Source organism: Meles meles, chromosome 12 (assembly GCF_922984935.1).
Source record: "Meles meles chromosome 12, mMelMel3.1 paternal haplotype, whole genome shotgun sequence".
NCBI classification, from domain to species: domain Eukaryota; kingdom Metazoa; phylum Chordata; class Mammalia; order Carnivora; family Mustelidae; genus Meles; species Meles meles.
Genome location: NC_060077.1, coordinates 45,933,124 through 45,960,684, shown reverse-complemented (window position 1 = coordinate 45,960,684; position 27,561 = coordinate 45,933,124). Strand labels below are relative to the sequence as shown.

Genomic DNA, 27,561 nt, shown 5'->3' with positions numbered 1-27,561 from the left:
GAATCCAGGAATTGCTGAGTCAAAAGTTGTACCCAATTTACATTTGATATATAGTGCCAATTGCAGTTTATACCAAAAGGTAGTATAAAAGTTGGGATTTTAAAATGAAGCATAAAATTGAATAAATTATGTAGTATGACCTAGGATATTACAAAAGCTTGTTTGAAGTTATTACTACCAAATTAGATTTTTTTATATTTATTTTATCTATTTATTTTAAAAAGATTTGTTTATTTATGTATTTGACAGACAGAGATCACAAGTAGGCAGAGAGGCAGGCAGAGAGAGAGAGGAGGAAGCAGGCTCCCCGCTGAGCAGAGAGCCTGAAGCGGGGCTCGATCCTAGGACCCCAGGATCGTGACCTGAGCCAAAGGCAGAGGCTTTAACCCATTGAGCCACCCAGGCGCCCCGTCTTTCTCTCTTTCTCTCTTTCTTTCTTTCTTTATTTGACAGAAAGAAAGAGATCACAAGTAGGCAGAGAGGCAGGCAGAGGGGGAGGGGGAAGCCAGGATCTGGGACTGGATCCCAGGACTCCAGGATCATGACCTACGCTGAAGGCAGTCGCTTAACCAACTGAGCCACCCAGGCACCCTTTTATTTATTTTTAAGAGAAATCATAGTATAAACTTATAGGAAAGTTGCAAGCATAAAGATTCCTGTATGCCCTATACACAGTTTTGCTGAATGTTAACATTTTATATAACATAGCACATTGACAGAACTAACAAATTAAAATTGGCATATTACTGATAACTAATTACATACTTTAGTTTTTCCATTAATCTTTTTTGGTTTTGGTTCCAGAATCCAATGTAGAATACTGCCTTGTATTCAGCTGCCATTTCTCCTTCTCATCTAGTCTCTGATAGTTTCTCAGTCTTTGCATATTTTTTTTTTATTACCGTGACAGTTTTGAAGATTACTGATCAGGTATTTTGTAGAATGTCCCTCAGTTTATATCTGATGTTAGACTGGGTTTATAGGTTTGTGATATCATGATTTATCAGTGGTAATGTTAACTTTTATCACTTGGTTTAAAATAGTAGTCTGCCAGTCTTCTCTCCTAGAAAGTTATTATTTTCCCTTTCCATACCGTATTGTTTGGAATCTGATCACTGTGCTTAAGGGCAGGGGGATCAATAAGCTCCACCTCCAGACCCAAAAGGTTGTATATACTGTCTTTCACACAGCAGAATTTTTTTATTTTGATAGCCTAATTTATCAGTTATTTCTGTTACGGATTATGCCTTTGGTGTTAATGGAAAGATCATTGCCAAACCCAAGACTGATTTGTTAAATAGCTTTGTTAAGATACAATTTTAATATAAAATTCACCCATTTAAAGTATACAATTCATTGTTTTTTTTTTGTGTATATTTTTAGAGTTGTGCAGCCATTACCAGTCACTCTTAGAACATTTCATCACCTCATAAAGAAACCCCATTTGCCTTAGCAGTCACTCCCATTTTATCCCTAAGCTCCCCAAGTCCTAGCCAATAATTAATCTATTTTATGTCAGTATAGATTTGCCATACATAATGAACATTACCTATAGATGAAATTATGTATGTGGTCTTTTGTGATTGACTTTTTGAACTTAGTATGGTATATTATTCAAGATTTATCTATGTTGTGGCATATATTCTTTTTAATTGCCAAATAATATTCCATTGTGTAGATATACTTACCACATTTTGTTCATCTCTTGGTGAGCATTTGTATTTTTTCTACGTTCTGGCTGTCATGCATACTGCTGCTGTGAATGTTTGTGTGTAAGATTTTCTGTGGACATATGTTTTCATTTCTCTTGGGTAAACAGAAGTGGAATTGCTGAGTCATATGGTAATTCTATGTTTAGCGTTTTGAAAAATCCAAGATTGGTTTTTAGATATATACTTTTATTGTTTTGGAGTAAATAAAAGTGACTAGCTTTTCTGTTGTTCCTGAATAGGTAAGAGCTGCATGTAGTTGATTTGTCTCCATTTATAAATAATATCATTAAATGTATTTAATGTTTCAGTAAGTAGCATTGAGCATGTATGTACATCAAGGACATATCCATGAATGAAGTGTGGTCTCTATCCTTAAGGAAATGGGAATGTACTATATAATAGAAGAAACATAGCTGTATAAACAATTTCAGTCCAGACTGATAGATGAAATAATAGAGACATTGGGGTATTTCAGAGGAGAGGGAGTTAGCCTGTCTACTTGAGGAGATCAACAATGGCTGAAGAGGAGATAGAGGATTAGATCTTGTTTGATAGTAAGTTGGTCAAATAATGTGGGGCAAGTCATTTTAGACTGATGATCAATATCTGCTAAGGTATGGAGATATGAAGCAGTATGGTAAGGTGAGCAATTGCAAATAACTGGGAATTGGTAGCATGTTGGGGAGAATATCTAGAAATAAAAGACTGGAGAACCAGATAGTAACAAGGTCTAAAAGCCCATTTTATGCTATAAGAATTTGTATTCCTCCCCCTCCCCAATCAGTGTCTCAAACCGGATCACTGTGTGTATGTGTGTGTCTGTGTGTGTATACACTGGTAAAACATGGCACATCTTCCTGGAGTTTGAATTTTATTTGAAGATTTGGGCATAAAATAATTTTTGCATTAAAACAGTCAGATTTTTATGGAATTGAATATTACATTGTAGATTTTCTACTTAAGTTTTATGTAATTTTAGTGCTTTTTAGGGATGCTTTAACTACTCTAAAAGTACACAAGGTACACTAGGTTTCTTTAGGCAAAGAATAGCAGTATTTTTGTCAGTTTATTCATAGCTTTTATTACTGTATTTCATCCTGACATTTAAAAAAGCTTACTTAAGGGGGCACCTGGGTGGCTGAGTGGATTAAGCCTCTGCCTTCAGCTCAGGTCGTGATCTCAGGGTCCTGGGATCGAGTCCCGCATTGGGCTCTCTGCTCAGCGGGGAGCCTGCTTCCTCCTCTCTCTCTCTCTCTCTCTCTGCTTGTCTCTCTGCCTACTTGTGATCTCAATCTGTCAAATAAATAAAATCTTTTTAAAAAAAAAAAACCTTACTTAATAATTAGGATGTGTCTCACAGTCTGTAGTGGTACATAAAATTATGGTGCACTTTATATTCTCAGATCTTAGACTAGGTGGATATGTCTTTTCTCATTAGAAAGCAATAGTCATTATAGAAAATTTGAAATATATAGAAAATGTGAGGAATAAAATAATCTGAAATCCCACTGCACTCAGAAGTGATTGCAAATATTTTGCTATATTTTCTTCTGGTCTTTTTCTGTTCACACGTACCAGTATATATTTGTTTATATATTTGTGCAGTTTATTCTCTTTATTTCCTCGACATTATATGTTGAGTATCCTTCAATGTGATTATTCTTTTTTATTTAAATTCAATTAACATATAATGTATTATTGGTTTCAGAGGTAGAGGTCAGTGATTCATCAGTCTTATATAATACCCAGGGCTCATTACATCATGTGCCCTCCTTAATGTCCATCACCCAGTTACCCCATCCCCCCACCCCTCTCTCTTCCAGTAACCCTCAGTTTGTTTCCTAAGATTAAGAATCTCTTACAGTTTGTCTCCCTTTCTGATTCCGTCTTGTTTTATTTTTTAAGTTTTAAATGTTGCCTAATACTACATTATATGTACATAAAATTATTTAATCTTTACATTTTAAAAAACATTTTATTGTAAAAAATCTTGGTTCCACATTATATCTAACTTCCTTAGGATAAATTTCTAGAAGTAGAATTTATTGGTTATGAATTGTGACCTTTTTTTAGAGATTCTTAAGAAAAATCATCCATTTGATTTCTAGAAAGTGAGATTGAAGAGTCTGATTGAAATCATTTTGAATTGCTGGTAACCCTAAAACTATAAATTCTCAATTTTTCTGCCTCTTTTGCTAACTGAGGATTATTTAGAGACTGATTAGCTAGTTAGTGGTCTCTCAAGATTTACGTTGTCTATTTGTGACTCAATTTACCCATTTAATGCTTTGCTTACTGTGCTGTGGAGTAGTATCTCACATCTCTGAATCTTAGCTTTCAGCCAACATCACCTAGCTCAACAAAGTAGACAATCAGAAATTGGTAAAAGGGTCTAATGGTTGCATAATCCTATTTATTGGTCTTGGAATTAATGAGGGCTTGCCAAATTTATAATTTTGCATGAGACAAATTCTGTAAATAACAAAGAAGTTGTTACTTATTATGGGAAGAACAAAGAACACTATAGAATTTGACAGTTTTAAATAAGTGACTAGCTTGGGACTCACTAAAACATGACATTTGAGAACATTGTTAAGTACTTGAGAGAATTAGCCAAGCAGATGTTTGAGGGAAGGGACTAGCGTACAGAGGGACAGCCAGTGTGAAGGCTTTGGGAGGAATGTATCTGGCATTTTCGAGAGGCAGCGGGAGAAGCCATTGCGGCTGGGGAGGATTGAGTAAGAATAGTAGGATGATGTCAGAGAAGTAAGGAAATAGGCTAGGTCATGTAGAGTCTTGTTGGCCATTGTAAGGTCTTTGCCTTTTGCTCTGGCTGAGATGGCAAGGCATTAGAGAGTTTTGTGCAGAGGAGTGACATGCTCTGACTTGTGTTTTTAAGATTATCACCTAGGGTTAAGAATAAAGTATGAAGTATGGAGAGTAAAGGATAGACACAATGAAATCAGTTAAGAAGCGATTGTAGTAATTCTAGGAAGAGGTGATAGTGGCTTGGTCCAGCATGTTAGCAGTGTTGAGAGTGGAAAGTTATCAGATTGGAGATAATATTTCAAAGGTAGAGCTAACATGTTTTCCTGAATGATAGGATGTGGTGTGTAAGGGAAAAAAAAGGAGTCAAGAATGCTTCCTAAATTTCAGCAAAATTGAACTGTTAACAGAAATATAGGGGGCGCCTGGATGGGCGCTCAGTGGGTTAAACCTCTGCCTTTGGGTCAGGTCATGATCTCAGGGTCCTGGGATCAAGCCCTGCATCGGGCTCTCTGTTCAGTGGGGAGCCTGCTTCCTCCTCTCTCCCTCTCTCTCTCTGCCTGCCTCTCCACCTACTTGAGATCTCTGTCAAATAAATAAATATTATCTTTAAAAAAAAAAAAAGAAATATAGGTAGAGGTTTTGGGTGAAACCATCTCTTCAGTTTCATACACATTAAATTTGAGAGGTCTGTTACCCAAGTAGATATATTTTATAAGCAAATGAATATATAAACCCAAAGCTTAAGAGAGAGATCTGGACTAGCCATAAAATTGTTTGATATGTGGACAGCTTTTAAAGGCCACCAAAGGAATAAAGGTAAACAGAGAAGAAAACACTGTGAAGGATTAAGACTTGAGATGCTTAGTGTTAATTCTGGGAGAGGGGGAGGAGCCAGCAAAGGCAACTGAGAAGTGCTAATGAGGTTGAAAAAATACCCTTAGCATGGTTGGAAGAATGTGGAAGTCAAGTAAAGAAAGTATACCAGCAGAGACAGACTGTCAAAAGCTGCTGATATGTCAAGATGAGAACTAAGAATTTGTCATTGGATTTAGCAACAAGGTGGTAATTTGTGACTTTGACAAGCAGCTTTGATAGAAAGGTAGTGGCCAGATCCCTCCTAACTGGATTTAAAAAGCAAATATGAAGAAAGATTTAGAAACTGAGAGGATAGACAACATTTAAGGGCTTTTGCTCTAGTGAAGTTAAGTAATGGAGCAGAAGAAGCTTGTGAGAGAAGTGGGGTGAGGAGATTTAAGGTGAGAATGAAAATAAGCATGGTAGGTTCTGTTTAGAAAAGGGTAAACTTAATGATAGAAGAGAAAGAGGATAGTATTGCTGGAGCCATGACCTTAAACTAGTGAAAAAGGATGTAATATCACTGATGGAAATATTGGTATAAAAATAGCAGTATTCTCCTATAATAAAGGGTGACCAAATATATACCTGCACATGCTGGCGGTTAAATATATATATGTGTGTGTGGTGGTAAATCTGTGGCAGTTTTCTTCTGATTGTTTTATTTGATTCAGGGTGGTAGCCAAAAACATCTTAGCTATGAATGAGGATCAGTGGGAGTGCCATGCAAGGTTTGAGAAGAGGGAAGAAAATGTAAAATATGGTTTCTAGCAGAGTGGAGACTGCTATTCACTCAGACCAGTGAAATATGATGCCAAGCAGAATTAGGAGCCAGCTTTAGATTTGTGATTGGGAATTTAAAGTGGATCAGTCTACATGATTTCATGTATTTTTTCAGACTTACTTAACTGCATAGGTACTGACAGAATTAGTTGAAGACTTGGATTTAACTAGAATCATGATTTTGCCAAACTAAGTATAATGAAGCAGTAGAGAGCCAAGGTGTATGCAAGAGAGTGATTGTAATGATTGTGTAATTTAATCTGGAGAGATAAGAAAGAGAAGTAGTCAGTGCAGTGAGGTGTAGTAAGATGGGATAGGATGAGTGGATTGGAGGTCTTGGTGGGGTTGGGGATTGGGAGTTGAGTTATTAGAAGGAGTGAACAGGAAAGCTGCTAAGGAGTACTCAGGGTGTATGATTTGAAATTGAAATTATGGGAAGATTGTAATTATTGATAATGCAAGATCTGGTATGTGACCATGGAAATGAGTGGCTAAGATAAGGTACAGTATGAGATCATAATGTACAAGAAGAGAAGTTAAAGGTTTTGAGAGACCAGGTTATTAGAAGTGTCGTCCATGGATATAATAAAAACTCTAAGAATTTAATAAAATATAATAAAAACAGGTGAATCCTGGAGAGGTCGGTAAACGAGGAACTAAAATTGTCTGACAATGAAATGTGATGACCTGAGAGTCAGTAGGTTACAGCAATAATGAGAGGTAGTGAGAAATATAACCTAATAACATGAAAATCAAAGCTGGCAGATGAGGGTATAGAGATAGTAGTGGAGTTCAACTATCCCACTTTCAGGGCCAATGGGATAAGGCATGCAAGTAAATGTAAAGGTCACCACTTGAGAGCTGCAAGGGAATCAGTATCCTTTGTGGGGAGCTGGGTTTCAATTAGAGCAGGGGTTGACGGACTATAGCCCAAAGGCTAAATCTGGCCCACCGCCTGTTTTTGTATGTCTTATGAACAAAGAACATTTTTTGTATTTTTTAAATGATTGATGAAGGGTCAAAAGAAGAAATACATGTCATGACATGTGAAAGTTATATGAAATTCAAATTTCAGTATCCCTAAATAAAGTTTTATTGGGACATTGCCACATTCATTCTTATGTATTGTCTGTGACTGGTTTTGTGCTCCAGTGGCTGAATTGAGTAGTTGTGACAGAAATCATACGAGACATTGTTACTGGTTCACACTGCTACTCAGCAGTGTATTCATTGTTACTGCTTCACACTGCTTCACAGTGGTACAGTTAAATGGAATGGTGTTTCATGTATTATCACCATACCACAGCATTTTATTATTTTTTAAAATTTGTTTATTTACAGCATAACAGTGTTCATTGTTTTGGCATCACACCCAGTGCTCCATGCAGTATGTGCCCTCCCTATTACCCACCACCTGGTTCCTCAACCTCCCACCCCCACCCCCCGCCCCAGCATTTTATTTTTTATTGCCAGTGCATACCCCTTGTGTCAAAAACAAAAGAAAACTGAACTTTGAGTGTTGTCATTTGAGGCACAGTGGACTATGGATTGTTTTTGTGAAGTTAAAAGGCAAAGCATTGTGTTTATTTTGCAGTGACACTGTACCTGTGCTAGAAAAATATATATTGATGTTACCAGAATGAGTCCTTATAATATTCCCAACTCACAGGAAGCAGCAGTCAGAAAAAATGGAAAAGTTGAAATGAAATATCTCATCAGAGAATTTTCTTCATAAAAATAAAAAGGAATGGGGCTGTGACCTTACATTAGTTTATGAGTGGCTTATTAGCCAAACAGGGAAAGCCATTCACTAATGGTGAGTGTTTGCAGCAGCAAAAAAAAAAAAAAAAAAAAAAAGTGTAGAGAGAAAAATTTCCTTAAGACTGTTAGCTTTTTGGCAAGAACCATTGCTCAAAGAACTGAGGTCATCAAGAGCAACATCAATAGTCAATTAAAAAAATAAGATAAACAACTTTGAGTGATTTTCCTTGATTCTTGTTTATTTGAGGAGTCAGTGCTAAGTTTGAAGGAACTAAAGAATTATCCTATGTAGTCTTCATGGAACAAGTACAAGCAAGAATATTTTTAAAGAAGTTGAGAAAATACTAAGTGCAGCTTAAAGAGTCGTCTGCTGAGGTGTGTTACAAGTGATGGTAGTTAAAATTATGTATGGTACAGAGAAAGGCTTAGTTGGACAAACTGACAAAACTTATGAAAACACAAGGCCTTTAAAGCCTACAGTTATTTTGTATTGTATATCAGCAGGTACTTTGTGGAAAATATTTGAATCTATCATGTGTTATTGAACCACAATGTGGGTGGTACACACATTTACTCTTATGATCTTACATCATCAGTTCTGTAAATTTTTGTCAGAAATTGTATCTAAACATCCAGTTTATCTTAGTATAAACTGAGTCGATGTCTTAGTGGTGGTGCTGTTTAATTGTGTGTGTGTGTGTGTGTGTGTTCTTTTTTTTTTAAGGACCGTTATGGACTGAATTGTGTATTGTCCCCTGCACCTACCATTCATATGTTGAAGCCTTAACACCCTAATGACTGTATTTGAAGATAGGGTCAATGAGGAGGCAGTTAAGGTTAAATGAGGTCATAAGGGTGTCTGATAAGATAGGATCTGTATCCTTACCTTGTCCCACACTAGAAGAGGTCAAGTGAACACGCAGAGATGGCAGCTACCAAGAAGCGAAGAAAAGAGGCATAACAAAATCAAACATGCTGGTCCCCTGCGCTTGGACTTCAGGCTCTAGAACTGTGAAAAAATGAATGAATATTGTTTAAACCACTCAGTCTGTGGTATTTTGTATGGCAGCATGAGCTAAGATAAAGACTAAGTTGAAGGTTTTTAGAGCCACTCCCAATTGTTAACTGAGTTTTCATTAAATACTAATAGACTTTGGAAGTTATTTCTTGTTAATGTTTCTTAATGAATACAACCTAAAATTAAAAGGCAAAACAACACGTTGATGCCATACTTAAATGTAATAAAGTCATTCTGACAACTAGTGTTGTTTGAATCATGTATCAAGCTGCTTTATACACTTCATATGCTGTTAGAAATTAAAACAGGAAGCAAGATCATCATTCCCACATAAATTTGCAGCAGATATATTTTCTGAGCTCAGACAGACTTTTCAGCCTATTTATGGCTCTAAACCTCACATAACCAGAGCTAGGGATCCTTTCTCAACCTCACAGGCTATTATGTAACACATCCTGGTTCAGGACTTCATAAACTCTCATCTGAAAATTTACAGTACTCCTAAAATTCTCCCCACCCCCGATCTTGTCCTTATTGAGTTCATCTTTTTAAATATTTCCCAGAGTGGTTTAGCTGAAATGTAAATTTGACTGTTGTTTTTCTGCCTTATTTCTCTTCATGGTGCTTCTCAGTTCCCAGCAGATCCCACAGGACTCTCAGGGGTTGCTTTATGGAACAGTATAAAGTAGATGAAACTCCAGACCCTCTCTGATATCCTGACCACCGCACCACTACCTTCCTGAAGCAGAGCACCTTCTTTTCTATAAAATTGAATTGCTTTAAATTTTGTGAGAAAAGATTTTTTTCTGATTAAATACTGGTTCTGTAACTACTGGCCTACAGGTAAAGTTTAAGCTTCTTAACCAGTTTGGGGCTCTCCAGCGTCTCCTTGGAACACATCACAAACTTGATACTTCCGCAGCACAGAGCTTCTTGTATGTGGTTCCTCTGTGCCTTTGCTTGTATTGCTTATCTGCCTGTAGTATTCTGTTTTCTTCTCCCCACCTGGCTAACTGCTGTGCTTTATTTTAGATTTGTTTTGGGTGTTACCATTTTCAGAAAGCCTTTTCTAGCCACCTCCTTCCCAGGCAGGTTTGGGTTAAGTGTCTTAGTTTTCTACAAACTCTGTGATTATCCTCCTTAGAGTTTTTTTTTTTTTAATACTTTCTTTTTCATTGTTTGTTTCTGTTCCATTTGCTAGAGTTTAAACTCCTTAAGAGGAGGAACTATGTTTTAAAGTTATCTTTATATATAATCTACAGTGATTCTGTAGAGCCTATATGGTAGACACAAATAATTGTGCAGTATATTGATTATTTCTGTATCTTTCTGATTCATCTTGCAGTTGATAAGTAACCTAAAGTGTACTTATGTTACCCTTGTGTAAAAATTTATTTTCCTTTACATGTGTTTATTGGTGATAAGGCATACAAACACTTGAGTTTAAATGTGCTTTTAAAAGGAAAGACACGAATATAATATAGAGTTTTTATTAACAACTAGAACTTAAGTTTAATAGCTGTTCTGTATTTTGTACATTCTGAAATGCGAAGCTTTTCCATGTAATCTTGTGCCAGTGTTGACCCATGTGGATTAAAATAGCCCTATTTTAATCTATGACCAAATTAGGAATTAAAATATCTTTCCAGTGGGGATTTGTAAATTATTGTAGTTTGTAGCGTGACAGGTTTGTATAAATAATTGCAGTGATTTGCACTGTGTGTTTTAAGTTAAAATCTAGGTTCAAATAGAGAAACATATTGATGCAAGTATTTTTTTCAACATTGGATAGCTTCGATTATGTATATTTTCTTGAAGAGATTATCAAAACTGACTTGATAAAAAGAAAATTTTATTTCACTAATCTAAAATATATACCCATGATCCTTCAGTGCAGCTTTGCTCTTTATTTAACTGTCCTCCATGTGTGTTAGTAGTGTATTTATTTTCTGAAATATTTATTAAGTTAGATTTTAATTAAAATATTTTTAGCCAGAGTGAAGTCATCCCAGAATTTATCTAGAACAATTCTTTTTTCCATTTTATTTTATTTCTTTTCAGTGTTCCAGCATTCATTGTTTATATACCACATCCAGTGCTCATGCTTAATACATTGAACATTTCTTTTATGACTGTTCATTATAAAGTAATTCTTAATCAGTATTTTTTGTTTTTCAAGAACTTGAATGTAAAATAAACTGTTGTAATGCTTCAATGATTTAAAGTCACACTTTTCTTTTCATACAGATAAAGACACAATAAATAAAATTAGAGATTTACGAATGAAAGCTGAAGACTATGAAGTAGTGAAGGTGATTGGTAGAGGTGCATTTGGAGAAGTACAATTGGTAGGTTATTATAATGAAATTATAAAACAATAAAATTAAAAATCCATTTGTGTGTCTAACATAATTTGGGATGATATTGTTTTTATAAAATTATTGCTTTAAATTGCTTTAAATTTGGCAGTCTTGCCAAAGGATGTGAAAGCCTAGAGTCAAATTTAGCAGTAGTATGAAATACTTTCCTCAAGCATCCATGGGTAGAGAAGAGGTTTCACGTGTCAGAAGAAAAATCTTTACTTGTAATATTAGACTTCTAAAATGTTATTGAATCCTAAGCCTTATAAATAGAAAGCAGCATGCGTAACAGGGTGGAGAAAGGGGAGTGTGCTATTATATAGGGAATAAAGACTTTTTTCTAACATTACTTGCTTTCTGGTAATTGAAGCTTTGACATCTAATTGGGATAATTCAGCAGAAGAGATTTTTTTAAAAAGTAACTAGAACAGTAATGTTATATTATTTAACAAGGTGTTAAAATCATTTGGTAAATTGTTCTGGTAAACACTGGGCAAAAGGTTCATTATTTTCTGTTTGCAATTTTAAAGGTTAGGCATAAATCCACCAGGAAGGTATATGCTATGAAGCTTCTCAGTAAATTTGAAATGATTAAGAGATCCGATTCTGCTTTTTTCTGGGAAGAAAGGGACATCATGGCTTTTGCTAACAGCCCTTGGGTCGTCCAGGTATGATTTTGCTACTGTTTAATTATTGCTGTAATAGTTTGTAACTAAATATATTGGAGAAGCTTAGTTTGTTTTCTAGAACGTAATAGAGAGTTTATTTGGCAATTACAGAATTGTCTAACATACTGTTACTCTTTTTAAGTCATAAAATTTAATTTTATTGAATTGTCTCTAGGAAGAAAGTAAGCCAAAGCAAAATAATTAATGTGCCTGTAGACTTTAAATATTAGAAAATTTAAATAGTCTGCTTTGATTGAAGAAAGTCATATATTATCATCTTCTGATATTTTTATTTAATGTCAAAATTTAAGTTTTTCCTCCAAATATGACATCCTCTTATATTCTGTTTATTTAACCATCTACATCTATTTGTCTCATTTGTGGAGAGGAAGGAATGGGAAAATGAAGGAAGAGGGGAATTAAAGTAATCCTTCAAATAATGTGTTGGTTGTAGGTTTTTCAGTGGGAAGAAAAATACAGTAGAAGTCAGTAGTTTTAAGTCTGGTCTTAACTGTCAAAAACATCTCTGGGCCTCAGCTTCCTTGCTCAAAAATGTGGAAGTTGGCTTAGATTGGTTATTTTCACCTGTGGAGAATACCTCAGGTGAAATCATTGGGACAAGCAGGAATTTGAGGAGGTTATAATTCTGGGTTTTCCTTTTCTGCCTCAACTAGAGCAGCTTCATATTTTATGTCTTATGTATTGGGGTTATGTAAGAATGCATATGGGGGAAGTAAATCTTCTGGTTAAAAAAAAAAAAACAGCTGTTGGATGGACTAGATCATTTCTAAATTCTTTACATGAATTTTATGACTTACTAATTTACAGGATATAATGAACAGTGTCCTAAATAAACACAGTAATTGGAATAAAAAGGATATGGAAAATGTTTAAGAGTTATGTATGACTTTTTATACTTGGAATGTCTGCTCTGGTTTTTTTGTTTTGTTTTGTTTTAAAATTTTATTTATTTGACAGAGACACAGCGAGAGAGGGAACACAAGCAGGGGGAGTGGGAGAGGGAGAAGCAGGGTTCCTGTTGAGCAGGGAGCCCCATTCGGGGCTTGATCCCAGGACTCTGGGACCATGACCCAAGCTGAAGGCAGACACTTAAGGACTGAGCCACCCAAGAGCCCATCTGCTCTGTTTTTATCAGCTGTGTGGAGCAGAGATTTTTCAGGCTTGGTATCACTGACATTTGGGGCCAGGTAGTCCTTTGTTTTGTGGGCTGTCCTGTGCATTATTAGATTTTCAGCAGCATCCCTGACTTCTGCGGGGGTGATGCCAGTAGCTCCTCTCCACAGCCTGCCTACCATTCATAACAACCAAAACTGTATTTAGACGTAGTTGAACATTTACCTGGTGGCATTGGGATGGGGTGGGTGGTCAGGTGACAATTATTTCCTCTGGTTGAGAACCAGTGATACAGAAAAGACATAGGGCATAATTTTCAAATTTACAACTTACTACTTGAAGCTTTGTTTTTCTTGACACATTGTCAAGAAAATTACCACCAAATCAACATTGTTTCTTTAATTGTGGTACCCAGATGATAAATTGTATACTTTAATCTGGGCTAGCCATGAGATGCCACTTAGTTTCTTATCCTTCCCTAAAATATCTTTTTAAAATAACTAAGTCTGTAACTAAAACCATTAAACACTATTGGAAAAAATGAAAGGAAGATTTTAAGACACATGTCTGTATAAATAAAGTATCATTTTCTCTAGGGCTCTGTTTTATTTTAGTTTGATTCTGATCTCATGTTTACTTAAAATGTTCTTTTGTGAATTTGCTTTTTTTTTTTTTTTTTAACTTCGACCTAGGTCACATAAATACATTTATACCTGGTATTCTTGCCAATTTCCTGTCAATGGATTTCACTCTTCCTGCTTGACTCTACCTGCTGCCCTCTTCCTGTTACTTATTTTACTGCTTCTCCTCCCATTGACTATTACTTACTGAGCATCTGTTGTACCAGGAGCTTTCTACATTCACTGATCTTTTTAACAACTCTGAAAGGCAATTAATCTCTGGTATATCTCCACTTACAGATTAATTTATGTTTCTCTTGGTTAGACGTTTTGCGTTTGCAAACTGCCACTACTAGGTCCAGACTCTGACCAAGTAGCCCGTATAAAAGTCAAACAAGGTATAGTCCCTTACATTTTTCTGGAAGGGATTATAGTGACAGGGACTTTGGGAGGTTAAATAAATTGCCCACCACATGGCTAATGGACAGCTGAGCCTGTAGTCCAGTTTTTCAGACTTCTTGAGAATTGTGGTATAGATATAAATTTAACAGTAGACATCACAGGAGCACACGTTATATGAGAATCATAATATCTCTTTGCTTAGGTCACTTGTATATTCTTTGTTGAAGCTACTATAATTTTTAAAAATTCTCACTGTAAAAAATTGAATTAGCATAGCAATGTATAGAGAAAAAAGTTTCCATCTGACTCCTCAGAAATAACCACAGTTCCTTTGCATATGCAGGGGACTTTGTGATGTTATGTTTGTGTGTTTTGTTTTTTTAAGAGTACCTTAGTTACTGCAATTTTACTATTTTAATTAAATTTTAACATTAGTATTTTTGTCATTTTTTTAAATGAAACAGTTTTGCTTAATGATTTTCTTGTATTTGTATAGCTTTTTTATGCATTCCAAGATGATCGTTATCTCTACATGGTGATGGAGTACATGCCTGGTGGAGATCTTGTAAACCTAATGAGCAACTATGATGTGCCTGAAAAATGGGCACGATTCTATACTGCAGAAGTAGTTCTTGCATTGGATGCAATCCATTCCATGGGTTTCATTCATAGGTAAAGATAAAAACCCTTTAAGTTTTTTCATTTGTTGGAGGGCAGGGGAAGCTGAAAAGTACTTAAACTTTATTAGGTTGACATTTCCTTCTCAAAACCCACCTATTCTCCATGTGAGATAAGTGCTATTTCAGAATTTAAAACTTTGAAATTCAGAGTTTTATTATTTCAGTTTAATGTTGATATAAATGTATTCTTTAATTTTCCTTAATCTGATTATATACTTTTATTTGGTATTTTGAAAAATAAAAATTATAGGCTGGTTTTCTGAGGTATGTGCCAGTTAAACACTTTTAATTTTTATATGCAAATTAATTTGCTTTTGATTAGTTTTTATATGCAGAATTTTTAATATACAAATAACTTGCTTTTAATTAGTGAATAGATCATATTTATTTAATAGAAGAACAGTTTCATTTGTTTTACGAACATCACTTGAATCCAATGCAGTTGCTGTGCTAAGTGCCAGGGATACAAAAATGAAAGTGATTTAGATCCTGTCCTGGGGTTATTTACGTACTTAAGTTAAAAAGTGTGTTTCAATTATTTTTTTTATGGTTATTCTCTCTCAAATGATTTGCTTTCCTCCTTGTAAGAATCAAACTCTTTAAAAGAAAAGGGAATATTAAATGCCTTTCTCTAAGGCATTAACATATAAAGGAATTTCCCTGCTGAAATTCAATTTATAGATATGGACAGAGTGAGCACATACGAATCAAAAATGGCCTTATCTACAATGAGTGGGGATACAGGGCCTAAAATAACTGCCTCATAGAATTTTTATCAGTGTCTGGTTTTAGAAACACTGTTTTTTTCCTCCCTCAGAGATGTGAAACCTGATAACATGCTGCTGGATAAATCTGGACATTTGAAGTTAGCAGATTTTGGTACTTGTATGAAGATGAATAAGGTTAAATAATTTTGCTAATTCAAGATAACTGCTTTTTAGAAAATGCTGTAAGAATGTACTAACCATAGCTAGACTTGTACAGAATTGATACAACCTGTCTTATTTGTTAAAGTAGATGCCAGGATTTCAGTGTTGAATTAGTAACTTGTAAGTGAATATTTTCCTCTCTACTTAAGAGTTGATTGCCATATTTATTAAACCTTTTATAACAACTCTAATACACAGTACTGCTGGTAACTAGGAATGAAACTCATCATTAAACACTAAGACTAGTGTTAAAATTAGACTTTCATAAAAACTGGATTTCAGAGATATGTGTATTTTTTAGTGTTTTACTTAGCCTTCTGTTAACATGCAAAAGATCTTACTGCTTATTTTAGGAGTCAGTCTTAAAAGATACTATCTGTCCTCATTATTTACAAAATAAATAACATAACTGAAGTGGCAAATATGCTACTTGTTTCAGTTGAAATAGTTTATATTCTTGGAAACTTACCACAGAACAATAGCCAAAAAGTTGTATTTATTATTTTAAAAGGAAAATTATTGCTTAGAAGGAAACACTACATGAGAACTTCTATGTGAACATTTAATTATAATTCTATTGCATTAATATCAGCTAAAATAAGTAATAGGTATGTACAGTCTTTACATTTAGTTTTGGGGTGTTTTTTTTTGGAGAGTTTAATTGCATATTAAGTAGATATTCAATGTGCTCAGTATTATTACACCCTTTTCCATTACACATACTTCTGCATTTTATATTTGTACAGTTAATTCTTATATGTTTTCTTTACAGTTTCAAGCATGGTTAGATTGAATGGCTACTTTAGTTAGAAAAAGTTGAATCAGTATTATATATTAATGTTATCAAGTGATTCATCCTATCAGTCCCTTAATCTGCTTGCATTGGCTTATATACTTATTCTCTGCAGTTATGATGAGGTCATTATATTGGCACAACTGGGTGGCAGAGTGTTTTTCTAATGAGTAATATTACAATGTAAAAATCACTAATGTATCCAGAAACACAAGCACACACATATTTTGAATACATTGTATATATAATATGTATATGTGATTAGCCTATGTGTTCATTTTTATCAAGTTTGCATTAGTTTTGATATATTTTATAGCCCAAAGACGCAGGGGTCTACAGGTTTTATTAAGAAAGTCATTTTAAATAATTCAGAATTTATATTTGTATTTAGTTCAGAAGTTGACCTGCTTCTCTTTTTTAGGAAGGTATGGTACGATGTGATACAGCAGTTGGAACACCTGATTACATTTCCCCTGAAGTATTAAAATCTCAAGGTGGTGATGGCTATTATGGACGAGAATGTGACTGGTGGTCAGTTGGGGTATTTTTATATGAAATGCTTGTAGGTAAGTAAAGGAGAATTTTGTATACCTCTAACATAGTTGTTCATCCCAGAAGTTAGCCATTTGGCTTCTTCTAATAAGGCATTTATTGCATTAAGCAAAGTTAATTTTGTTTGTAGAAAACAAACTGATTGAAACCTGCTTTGTGTGTTTTTAAAAGCTATTTAGAAGATTTAAGCAACTTTGTGATGTTATTTCTTTTTTATATATTAAGTGTATGTCTTTAATGCATAGATAGTAATCTTTAAACATGTAACATTGACTCTTTTCCTTTGAAACTGGTTTTTTTAGTGTATCTTATTTGCTTTTATTTTCCCTATCAATTTTTTCAGGTGATACACCTTTTTATGCAGATTCTCTGGTTGGAACTTACAGTAAGATTATGAATCATAAAAATTCACTTACTTTTCCTGATGATAATGATATATCAAAAGAAGCAAAAAATCTTATTTGTGCCTTCCTTACTGACAGGTAAACAATCTTAACATTGAACTTTAATTTATTCTAAGGAAATTCTCATTTTGCTGCTCAGTATTTGTGATATTCTGGATGGCTTTCTGGATCTCAAATCACTTGCCTTACCTAAGAAATTGGGATAATACTCTTTTCTGATGGCTAGATCAGATGATTTTTTTAAGGTTCATTGTTGAATTTTTAATTTGGTAAAGTATAAAAATTATATTTTCTTGAGTCTGAGGGTTTTTTGACATGTAACATCTCTGAAATTAGAGTGCATCTTATACTGCCATATATTAATTAGGAACATTTTTTTCCTAGTGATGGAAAAATGATGTATTTTCTAATTGATGCCATTTAAGATAATTCAGTATTGTATAGTTGAAATTTGCTAAGAGAGTAGAATTTAACTGTTCTTAACAAAAAGAAAGGTAAATAGATGAGGTGATAGATGTGTTAATTCTCAGTGGGAGAATCCTTTCACATTGTGTATATATGTCAAAACATCACTTTTTATACTTTACATATCTTAAGATTTTTGTCAGTTATACCTCAGTAGAGCTGGAAAAAAAGGTTTAATTATATACGATTATATGTTTGTTGAAATTAAGTAAATAGTGCACACCTATAAAGATGTATGTATTTCCTACCTCCTTACCTCTAGAGATGGTCATTGGTATGATGTCTTTCAGATTGAGTAAGCATTTTTATAAATGTATATTCATGTATGTGTTTTAGAAACAAGAATAGTGTATTATGTGTACCCTTATGGTTTACTTTTTAAATTTACTTTTTAAATTTAAACATGAACCACATGACTTACTAAAATTATGTTATTAAAATTATAAATATTTATGTTTGTGTATTGTTAATTTAAACATTAGGGAGGCCTAGTACTTTTACATATGTTTCAATTTCAGATTCACTTTAATATTAAATGTACTGCCCTACATATGGTCCTTTAGAGCCCAAAATGTACAGTCTTTCATATTTTTACATTTTAATACATGTCCTTTATAAATATAAGTACTGTGCTGTGTATTAGGTGCTAGGAATATAGAAATGAAAAAGATACACAGCCACTCTTCTCCACTACTTCATACTCCTTTGAGGGAAACAGACAAGTGAATGAGATGTTTATTGTACAGAAAGTTAAGTACTCTGAGTTAAGTACTGCCTGTCTGTCACAGAACCATGGAGAGGTTCCCTGATCTAGTCTGGGAGAGTCAGTGAATGTTTCTTCAGAAGGTGTCACGTTATATCAAAAGCAGTTTATCTTTTAACTCATGAAAAGATTTGGAATTCGGGGTATTCTTGTTTATAAGCACTGAAGTAGGAAACAGAAGTTGCTAAGTTCCCCTCTCCAAATCTACTAAAGGCATATTTTTAAACATTTTATTTATATGTTTACCTAAGAGGCCAGGAATCCCATTAAAACTCTCAGTTTTGTAGTAATGTCAAGAATTAGTTGTCATTGGTTTCTGATAGGTCAGAAATATTTATAATAGCTTATGAAGGGGAGATTTTAAATTTAAGGTGTCTTTCTGAGTTTTTGTTAGCTTTTGATGTGAAGTAAAGTTGGTTGCAAAAAATGTGTAACTACCACAATGGTTAAGAGCTGTCAAGAAAATTCACTGTGTTTTATTCATTATGCTAATGAAGCAAAGTGAATGATTATTAGGATTTTCTTTGTCAATAGAAAAGTCATGGAGTATAAACAAGTTTGTTTTTCATATGTTTTTTAAAAAAATTCTTCAATATTCTGTCTTCAGCTTACTGAAAACCAATATAATTTCAAGGTGACATAGAACTATTTTTATCATTATGCACAGATTTAACATTGTGCCCACAAGTATATCTGGACAGGTTATAGTAATAATATCTTAAATGGTTAATAACTTTTTCCCCCCTCTCTATTCAGAGAGGTGAGATTAGGGCGAAATGGTGTAGAAGAAATCAAACGACATCTCTTCTTCAAAAATGATCAATGGGCTTGGGAGACACTCAGAGACAGTAAGTTATTTTTTCTTGCATATTACAGTGGATATTTGAAAGTAGTTGTAGTAAATACAGTCTTTTGAAACTGCCTTGCTAATATATGTGTATATTTGATGAAAATCTAAAGTGCACAGATGCAGTTATGGACATTATCCTATTCTAATTAAAGAGAGAATGTTTGATAATATTGGGAAAATTGTACTGCTACTTCTCTGATATTTCATTTGAGAGACCAAGATGAACGACCATATACATGAGATGGAATTGGTCTTGGCAGTCATAATTTGATATTTGATCTTTGTTAAATTGCATTGTGTCTTATATTTTGATATCTCAATGTGAAGAAAGTCAGTAAATACAGGGTAATTAAAATATATTTCCTGTGAAGAGACAAGTTATTATCTTTTTTTTACTAGACTTAAAATACAAAATATGTGGTCCTATTATTGATAAATACCAGAATTTAATTAGTCCATCAGACTTGCAGTTTGCAATTCAGACATGAAAGTATGTAGTATGCAAGAAGTTTTTTTCAGTCAGTTTAGAACATTTCCCTATTTCAAAAAACAGTTAAAATAATGAGATGATTCACAGAAAACCTTGTTCGCCATAGCTGAATTAAAATTATAATGGTATCAAATGTGCCCAGCATCTTTATGGATTTGGAAGGCCAGTAATTCATCTTTCTCCTGTTGAAGTCTCAAGATTTTTTTTTCCTGTTTTCACGGAAAGGATAATGTATACCACCAGCTCCTAAATTCCTGCTGTAGAACAGCAGTAAACCTTAATAATGGAAATTAATTCAGCTGTGTGGTTTAGAAACAGTTACAAATTAAGTAGTTATTATTTGTCTTAAGGTCTGCCTATCTAGTTGAGACTGTGAGGGAAAAGTTCAGGGGGAAAGAATCTTGTTAATTTTAAAGAAACAGATGATAGTTTTTGCCAATTTTAGGGGAGTATCATAGTTATCAAATATTTCTAAAGAAATAGTTATACTACCTTCAGGTATAGCACATACACTGTATACAAGCTATACAATTGACTGAGAAGGGAAAAGGGGAAATAAATTCTTGGGGAAATTAAGAAATTACACTACTATTAAGAATGACATCGAACGACCTGCTATCTGGGAAAGCTATAGGAGCGGCTTGACCTTGAGAGAATTTATTAGTAGTTATACACTGGGAAATAGAGAACTTCCATGTAAGTAAAAGTGACATGATTGTTGTCTTCCTGCTCCATGAGAAACTTGCAAAGACAGAGATGAGTATAATGAGATGATGAATGGTTACATTGAAAAACTTTGTGGGTTTTTTTTTTTTCCAAGCTGTGCTCTTAGAAGTTGAAGAAAGCTGAAAACAGACAAATATGATTATAATCTGAAGAAAATTTGAAAGGCTACTGAAGAAAATACAAAGTATCTTTTGTATTGGTTTAAATTCTTTCTCAAAGTGAAACAATGTATAAAAAGCTATAGAATAACCACAGAGTAAATTGCTCAAAAAATAGGGAGGACATATTTCCTTTAGTGTATTGAAAAGCTGGTATTAAGGGCGCCTGGATGGCTCAGTGGGTTAAGCCGCTGCCTTCGGCTCAGGTCATGATCTCGGGGTCCTGGGATCGAGTCCCACATCAGGCTCTCTGCTCAGCAGGGAGCCTGCTTTCCTCTCTCTCTCTCTCTGCTTGCCTCTCTGCCTACTTGTGACCTCTCTCTGTCAAATAAATAAAATCTTAAAAAAAAAAAAAAAAGCTGGTATTAATTAAGAGAGGAGGTAACCTAATCAACAAATATTGAATACCTGCTATATGGGGAGTCCAAATCAATGGCATTTTGTGATATTGTTATTACCTCTTTAATGTAATTTCATATTAATTTAAAACAGTTAAAGTGTATTACTTTATTGATTTAAATCAAACAAACTTTCTATTTAAAGAATTTCTAGGGACGCCTGGGTGGCTCAGTCGGTTAAGCATCTGCCTTCGGCTTGGGTCATGATCCCAGAGTCCTAGAATTGAGTCCCATGTCAGGCTCTTTGCTCTGTGGGGAGCCTACGTGTCCGTCTTCCTGCCGCTCCCCTTGCTTTTGTTCTCATTCTCTCTGACAAATAAATAAATATAATCTAAAAAAAAAGTTTCTATAATGAGGTAATTTTGTTAGTATTACTAATATTTCTGTATCTTTTTAAAATCTATATTATCTATGATTTTGCTGTAGTGTACTTAGATTTAACAGACTTATAAATATCTTTATATCTTTTCCTAATCCTAATACCTTCTGTTTTGTGGTTATTGTTAAAAAAAGAAGAAAGAAAGAAAAAAATTAAAGTCAGTAGAACTTACTGTTCTCTTCTTCCCCTTCCCTCTTCCTACCCTTTCTTCACTTCCCACCCCTAAAATACCAAGAATACTTGTATTGTGAACTGACCTCTCTGACCTGTTAAGCTTTTAAAAATTATATAACATTTATAATTCTTTTTAATTTTGACTCTCCAATTTTCTTTGGCAGAATTGCTTAACTTTTCCAAATAATAGTTCTTTTGGTATTTTACCACTTACATGTCTATAAGCTACAATGGCAATTAATCTTCACCATCTGTTCCTTGGTGGTGTGGGAGCAGGGTACAAAATAGATTGATTTTTGGCAGAATTTCCATGAGCTTCCTGATCTTATTCACTTTTAATTTAGCGGCACAGAGTATTAAGATTGTAAAACTACTTTTTTACTCATTTAAAATAGAATTGAAGAAGAATTAAATTCTTAATTTAATTAAGTGAGATTAAAGAAAGAAAACAGAAGAAATGAAAAGACTTAAATAACACTGCTAGTAGATGACAGTGTCAAGATTCAAATCTGTGAATCCAAAAGCCTTAGATCTTCTGGAATACCATGTGCCATTTAAGTAATACCACTCAGTATTATGCAAAGTAGAAATGTAGGGAATCAACATTCTTGGCAGTTAAATTTAGGGGAAAATAATATGGTAACATTTATTACATAGACCAGATACATTATTAGTAATACTGTGTTAAATATAATAATATGGTAATTTGCAAAACACTTTGCCATTCATGATATCATTTGAGATAAGATATTTTACCTAATCCACCTATAGTTGGTGGGAAATGACACAAGATGATAACAGGAGTAACTGTCAGCTCATGTGGTAAATTTTCCATTTATTTAAAAACAAAAATGGTTGTTTGTAAGCACATATATGCTGTTCCAGATTCTGTGGATTGATTAAGTCTAGTGTCCTCTCTTTTAGAGTTGTACATTCTCATGGGAGAAATTATCACTGTAGCCTTCATAGATAAAGAATTTAGGGTCTAGCAAGTTTCAGGGTCATAGGAGTTTAGACTTTCTCAGTATAAAGTTGGGGTCATGTTTAGAAAGCATAAACTTTAAGAAAAATTATCTTTATTATGGTAAAGTATATATAACAAAATTTACCATTTTAACCATTTTTAACAGTATAGCTCGTGGCATTAAGCACCTTTACCTTATTGTGCAGCCATTACTCTGGACTTTCTTATCATCCATCTCTGGAACTTTCTTGTCATCCCAAACTAAATTTCTTCACACATTAAACAGTAATTCTCCATTCTCCTTTAACCCCAGCCCCCAGTAGCCACTATTATACTTTCTGAGCCTATGAGTTTATTCTTGTTACCTCAAATAAGTGGAATTCTACAATATTTATCTTTCTGTGGTTGATGTATTTCAGTTAGCTTATCTTCAAGGATCATCCATGTTACAGGACTTACCAGAATTTTGTTCCGTTTTAAGGCTGAATAATATTGTACTGTGCATGTATACCACATTTTAAAAAAATCTATTCACATATTGACAGACGCCTGGAATGCTTGTACCTTTTAGCTATTGTGAATAATGCTTTTCTGGTCACTGGTATACATATAAATGTTGGAGTCATTGCCTTCCGTTGTTTTGAGTGAATTTTTGTATATGTTGTTAGGTAGAGTCTATCTTCATTGTTTTGCATGTCGATATCCAGTTTTCCTACACTATCATTTGTTGAAAAAACTCCTATTTCATTAAGTGGTCTTGTACCCTTCTCAAATCATTTGACCACGTATGTGAGGCTTTATTTCTGGTCTCTCTATGATATACCATTGAACTGTCTTCATGCCAGTACTATACTGTTTTGATTGCAATAGATTTGTAGTAGCCTTTGAAATCAGGCCTTGGAAAAGCTCTCTGTTTTCCAGGATTGTTTTGGCTATTTGGGATCACTTGAGATTTCTGCATGAATTTTAAAGTGGGTTTTTCCAGGTGTGTAATAAAGGACATTGGGGTTTTGGTAATGATTGCATTGATTGTGTTTCCAATGAGGATGCCTTTTGTTTCATTTACTTGCCTAATTGCTCTGATTGGAATTTGTAATACTATGTTGAATAGAAGTTGTGAGACAGAGTCCTTGTCTTGTTCTTGATCACAGCAGGAAAGCTTTCAGTCTTTCACTAGTGAGTATGACATTGGCTGTGTGTGTGTGTGTGTGTGTGTGTGTGTGTGTGTGTGTGTGTGTGTTTTGTCTTGTCTTGATCTGGCTTTGGAGCCAGAATAATTCTGGCCTCATGGAATTAATTTGTGTTCCTTCTATTTTTTGGAAGAGTTAGAGAAGGATTGGCATTAAACTCTCAAACTGTATGTTTGGTAGAATTCAGCTGTGAAACAGTCTTGTTTTGGATTTTTTTTCTTTGTTGGGACATTTTTGGTTATTTATTAAATCTCTTGTAAGTTTGTTCAGATTCTCTTTTTCAAATAAGTTTTGGTAGTTCATGTGTTTCTAGGAACTTATCATTTAATCTAGGTTATCTAACATGTTGAGGTATAATTGTAGTTTTTTTCTTTTAAAGTTTTTTTGTTTTGTTTATTTTGTTTAGAGAGAGAGAATGCAAGCAGGGGTAGAGGCAGAGGGAGAGAGAATCTCCAGCAGACCCCTCTCCCCTTGCTTGAGTGTGGAGCCTGATGCGGGATTGTTCCCACAACCCCGCTATCATGACCCCCCCAAAATCAGGAGTCAGACACTCAACTGACTAAGCCACCCAGAAGCCCTTATAGTGTTTCCTTTTATTGTTATTTCTAGAAAGTCGGTAGTTATATCCCCACTTTCATTTCTAATTTGTCTTCTCTTTTTTCCACCTTAGTCTAGTAAAAGATTTGTCAATTTTGTTGACCTTTGTTACTTTAACTGTTAATTTTGTATTCTATATCTTATCCACGCTCTATTCTGTATTGCTCTTTCCTTACTGTAGCTCTGGGCTTAGTTTGCTTTTTTTCTGGTTCCTTAGTGTGTCAACTGGGTTATTGATTTGAGATCTTTCTGTCCCTTTTTTTTCATGTAGACATTTACAACTAAAATTTTTCTGAGTACTGATTTCACTGAATCCCATAAGTTTGGTGTGGTTCTCATTTTCATTTGTTCTCAAAGCATTTTCTCTAATCTCCCTTATGATTTCTTCTTTGACTCATTGGTTTTTTTTTTTAAGCGTATGTTGTTTTCACCACTTTGACATCGGCAGCAACTTTTTTCTAGATACATCTCCAGAGGCAAGGGATATAAAAGCAAAAATGAACTTTCATCAAGATAAGAACCTTCTGTACAGCATAGGAAACAGTCAACAAAACTAAAAGGCAACTTTCAGAATGGGAGATGTTTGCAAATGACATATCTGATAAAGTGTTAGTATCCAAAATCTGTAAAGAACTTATCAAACTGAAAACCCCCAAAATAAATAATACAGTTAAGAAATGGGCAGAAGACCTGAATAGGCATTTATCCAAAGAAGACATCCGATGGCTAATAGCTACGTAAAAAGATGCTCAGTATCACCGATTATCAGGGAAATACAAATCAAAGCTACAAGATACCACTTGACACCTGTCAGAATGGCAAAAATTAACAACACAGAAAATAACAGATGTTGTTGAGGGTGTGGAGAAAGGGAAACCCTCTTACATTATTGGTGGGAATAATACATACTGGGGCAGCCACTCTGGAAAGGTTCTGCAGGTATGGAGGTTCTGCAGAAAGTTAAAAATAGAATTACCCTATGATCCAGCAATTGCACCACTAGGTATTTACCCAAAGGATAGAAAAATACTAATTCAAAGGGACACATGCATCCCGATGTTGATAGCAGCATTATCAACAATATCCAAATTATGGAAACAGCCCAATGTCCATCAGCTGATGAATGGGTAAAGAAGATGCAAGGTGTATATATACATGTATGTGTATGTGTGTATATGTGTGCATGCACGCACACGTGCACATGTGGCATGCAGTGGAATATTACTTAGCCATAAAAAAGAACAAAATCTTGCTGTTTGCAATGACATGGATGGAGTCAGAGTGGGAAAGACAAATACCATATGATTTAACTCGTGGAATTTAAGAAACCAAACAAACAAATGAAGAAAAAAAGATAAACCAAGAAACAGACTGTTAACTATAGAGAACAAACTGATGCTTAATGGAGAAGAGGTGGGTTAAATGGGTGATGGGCACTTGTTGTGATGAGCACTGGGTGTTATATTTAAGTGATGAATCACTGAATTCTACTTCTACACTAATATTACACTATATGTTAACTGGAATTTAAATAAAAACTTGAAACAACAAAAGAGTTTGCTGTTTTCCAGGTATTTGTGAAATTTCCAGTCTTCCTTCTCTTGTTGATATCTTGTTTTATTCCATCATGGCTTGGTGAAGATACTTGTATGATTTCAGTCTCTTTAAATTTATTAAGTTGTTTTTTGGCCTAACATATAGTTTGTCCTGGAGAATGTCTCATGTGCAATATGTATTCTGCTGTTGATGGTGGATTGAGCTTTACATGTCTGTTATATCTTGTTAGTTTATGATATTGTTCACGTCCTGCATTTTCTTATTCATCTTTCGTTTAAATGTTCTGTTCATTTACGGAAAGTGGGTTATGGATGACTCCAAGCATTATTTTAGAACTGTTTCTCCATTTATGTCATTTTTTATCACCTACATTTTGGGGCGATGTTCATGCATACATGTTTATAATTGTTTTATCTTTTGATTAATTGACCCTTTTATTACATCATCAATATGCCCTGTTTTTCACTATTTTAACGGTCTTAAATATCTTTTTGTCTGATATTAGTGTAGGCACCTCAGCTTTTTTCCCCATGGAATATTTTCTTTCATTCTTCTAATGTATTTATGTCATTCGATCTAAAGTGAGTCTCCATATACTGCATGTAAATGGATCAGTTTTATTAATCCATTCGTCCAGTCTCTACCTTTTAATTAGTGACTTTAATTTTAAAGTGAATACTATATGTAAAGACTTTTGCCATTGTTCTGTTTTCTGTATTTTTTCTTTCTATTCCTCAGCCCCTACCTTACTGACACCTTTTTTGTCTACTGGATTATTTCATAGTGTGCTGTTTTGATTCCCTCTTCAATTCATTTTCTATATATTATTTAGTCATTTTCTTATGGTGATTATCCTGGAGATTACATTTAGTATCCTAAACTGATAACAGTGTAGGTTGAATTGATATAATTTACTGTCAGAAGCATAAGAAAACTGCCTTTAGGTATGCCTGGGTGGCTCAATCAGTTAAGCATCTGCCTTCAGCTCAGGTCCTCCCAGGGTCCTGGGATCGAGTTCTGCATCAGGCTCCTTGCTCAGTGGGGAGCCTGCTTCTCCCTCTGCCTGCTCTGCCTGCAGTCATCCTGCTTGTGCTTGCTTTCTCTCTGACAAATAAATAAAATCTTAAGGGGAAAAACCCTATTTCTGTACAAATCCTTTTTCTCCCTTTGTGTTGTTATTGTCACAGATTACATCTTTATATAGTCTGTGCTCATTAACATAAATTTATAATTGTTTTATGCATATTTATTTTAAGTCCTATAGGAGGAAAAGTGGATTTATAAAGAAAAATACATAATGCTGGCTCTTGAATTTACCTGTGTGGTTACCTTTATTTCTTCACAAAGCTTTGAGTTAGTGTCTACTGTCTTTTCATTTCAACCTTAAAAAAACTCAACAATTCTTTTAGG

The 27,561-nt window shown here is 34.3% G+C and overlaps 1 protein-coding gene across 3 annotated transcripts in view; it reads left to right on the top strand.

Moving 5' to 3' along the window:
• ROCK1 (Rho associated coiled-coil containing protein kinase 1) overlaps positions 1-27,561 on the top strand; it is a 151,987-nt gene that overhangs the window by 52,956 nt on the left and 71,470 nt on the right. For all 3 annotated transcript variants that reach the window (XM_046024946.1, XM_046024944.1, XM_046024943.1), the window contains exons 3-9: positions 11,146-11,246; positions 11,789-11,926; positions 14,579-14,754; positions 15,580-15,664; positions 16,906-17,050; positions 17,380-17,518; positions 19,425-19,516. In XM_046024946.1, coding sequence (XP_045880902.1) covers positions 11,146-11,246; positions 11,789-11,926; positions 14,579-14,754; positions 15,580-15,664; positions 16,906-17,050; positions 17,380-17,518; positions 19,425-19,516 — 876 coding nt within the window. The remainder of the gene's footprint in view (positions 1-11,145; positions 11,247-11,788; positions 11,927-14,578; positions 14,755-15,579; positions 15,665-16,905; positions 17,051-17,379; positions 17,519-19,424; positions 19,517-27,561) is intronic.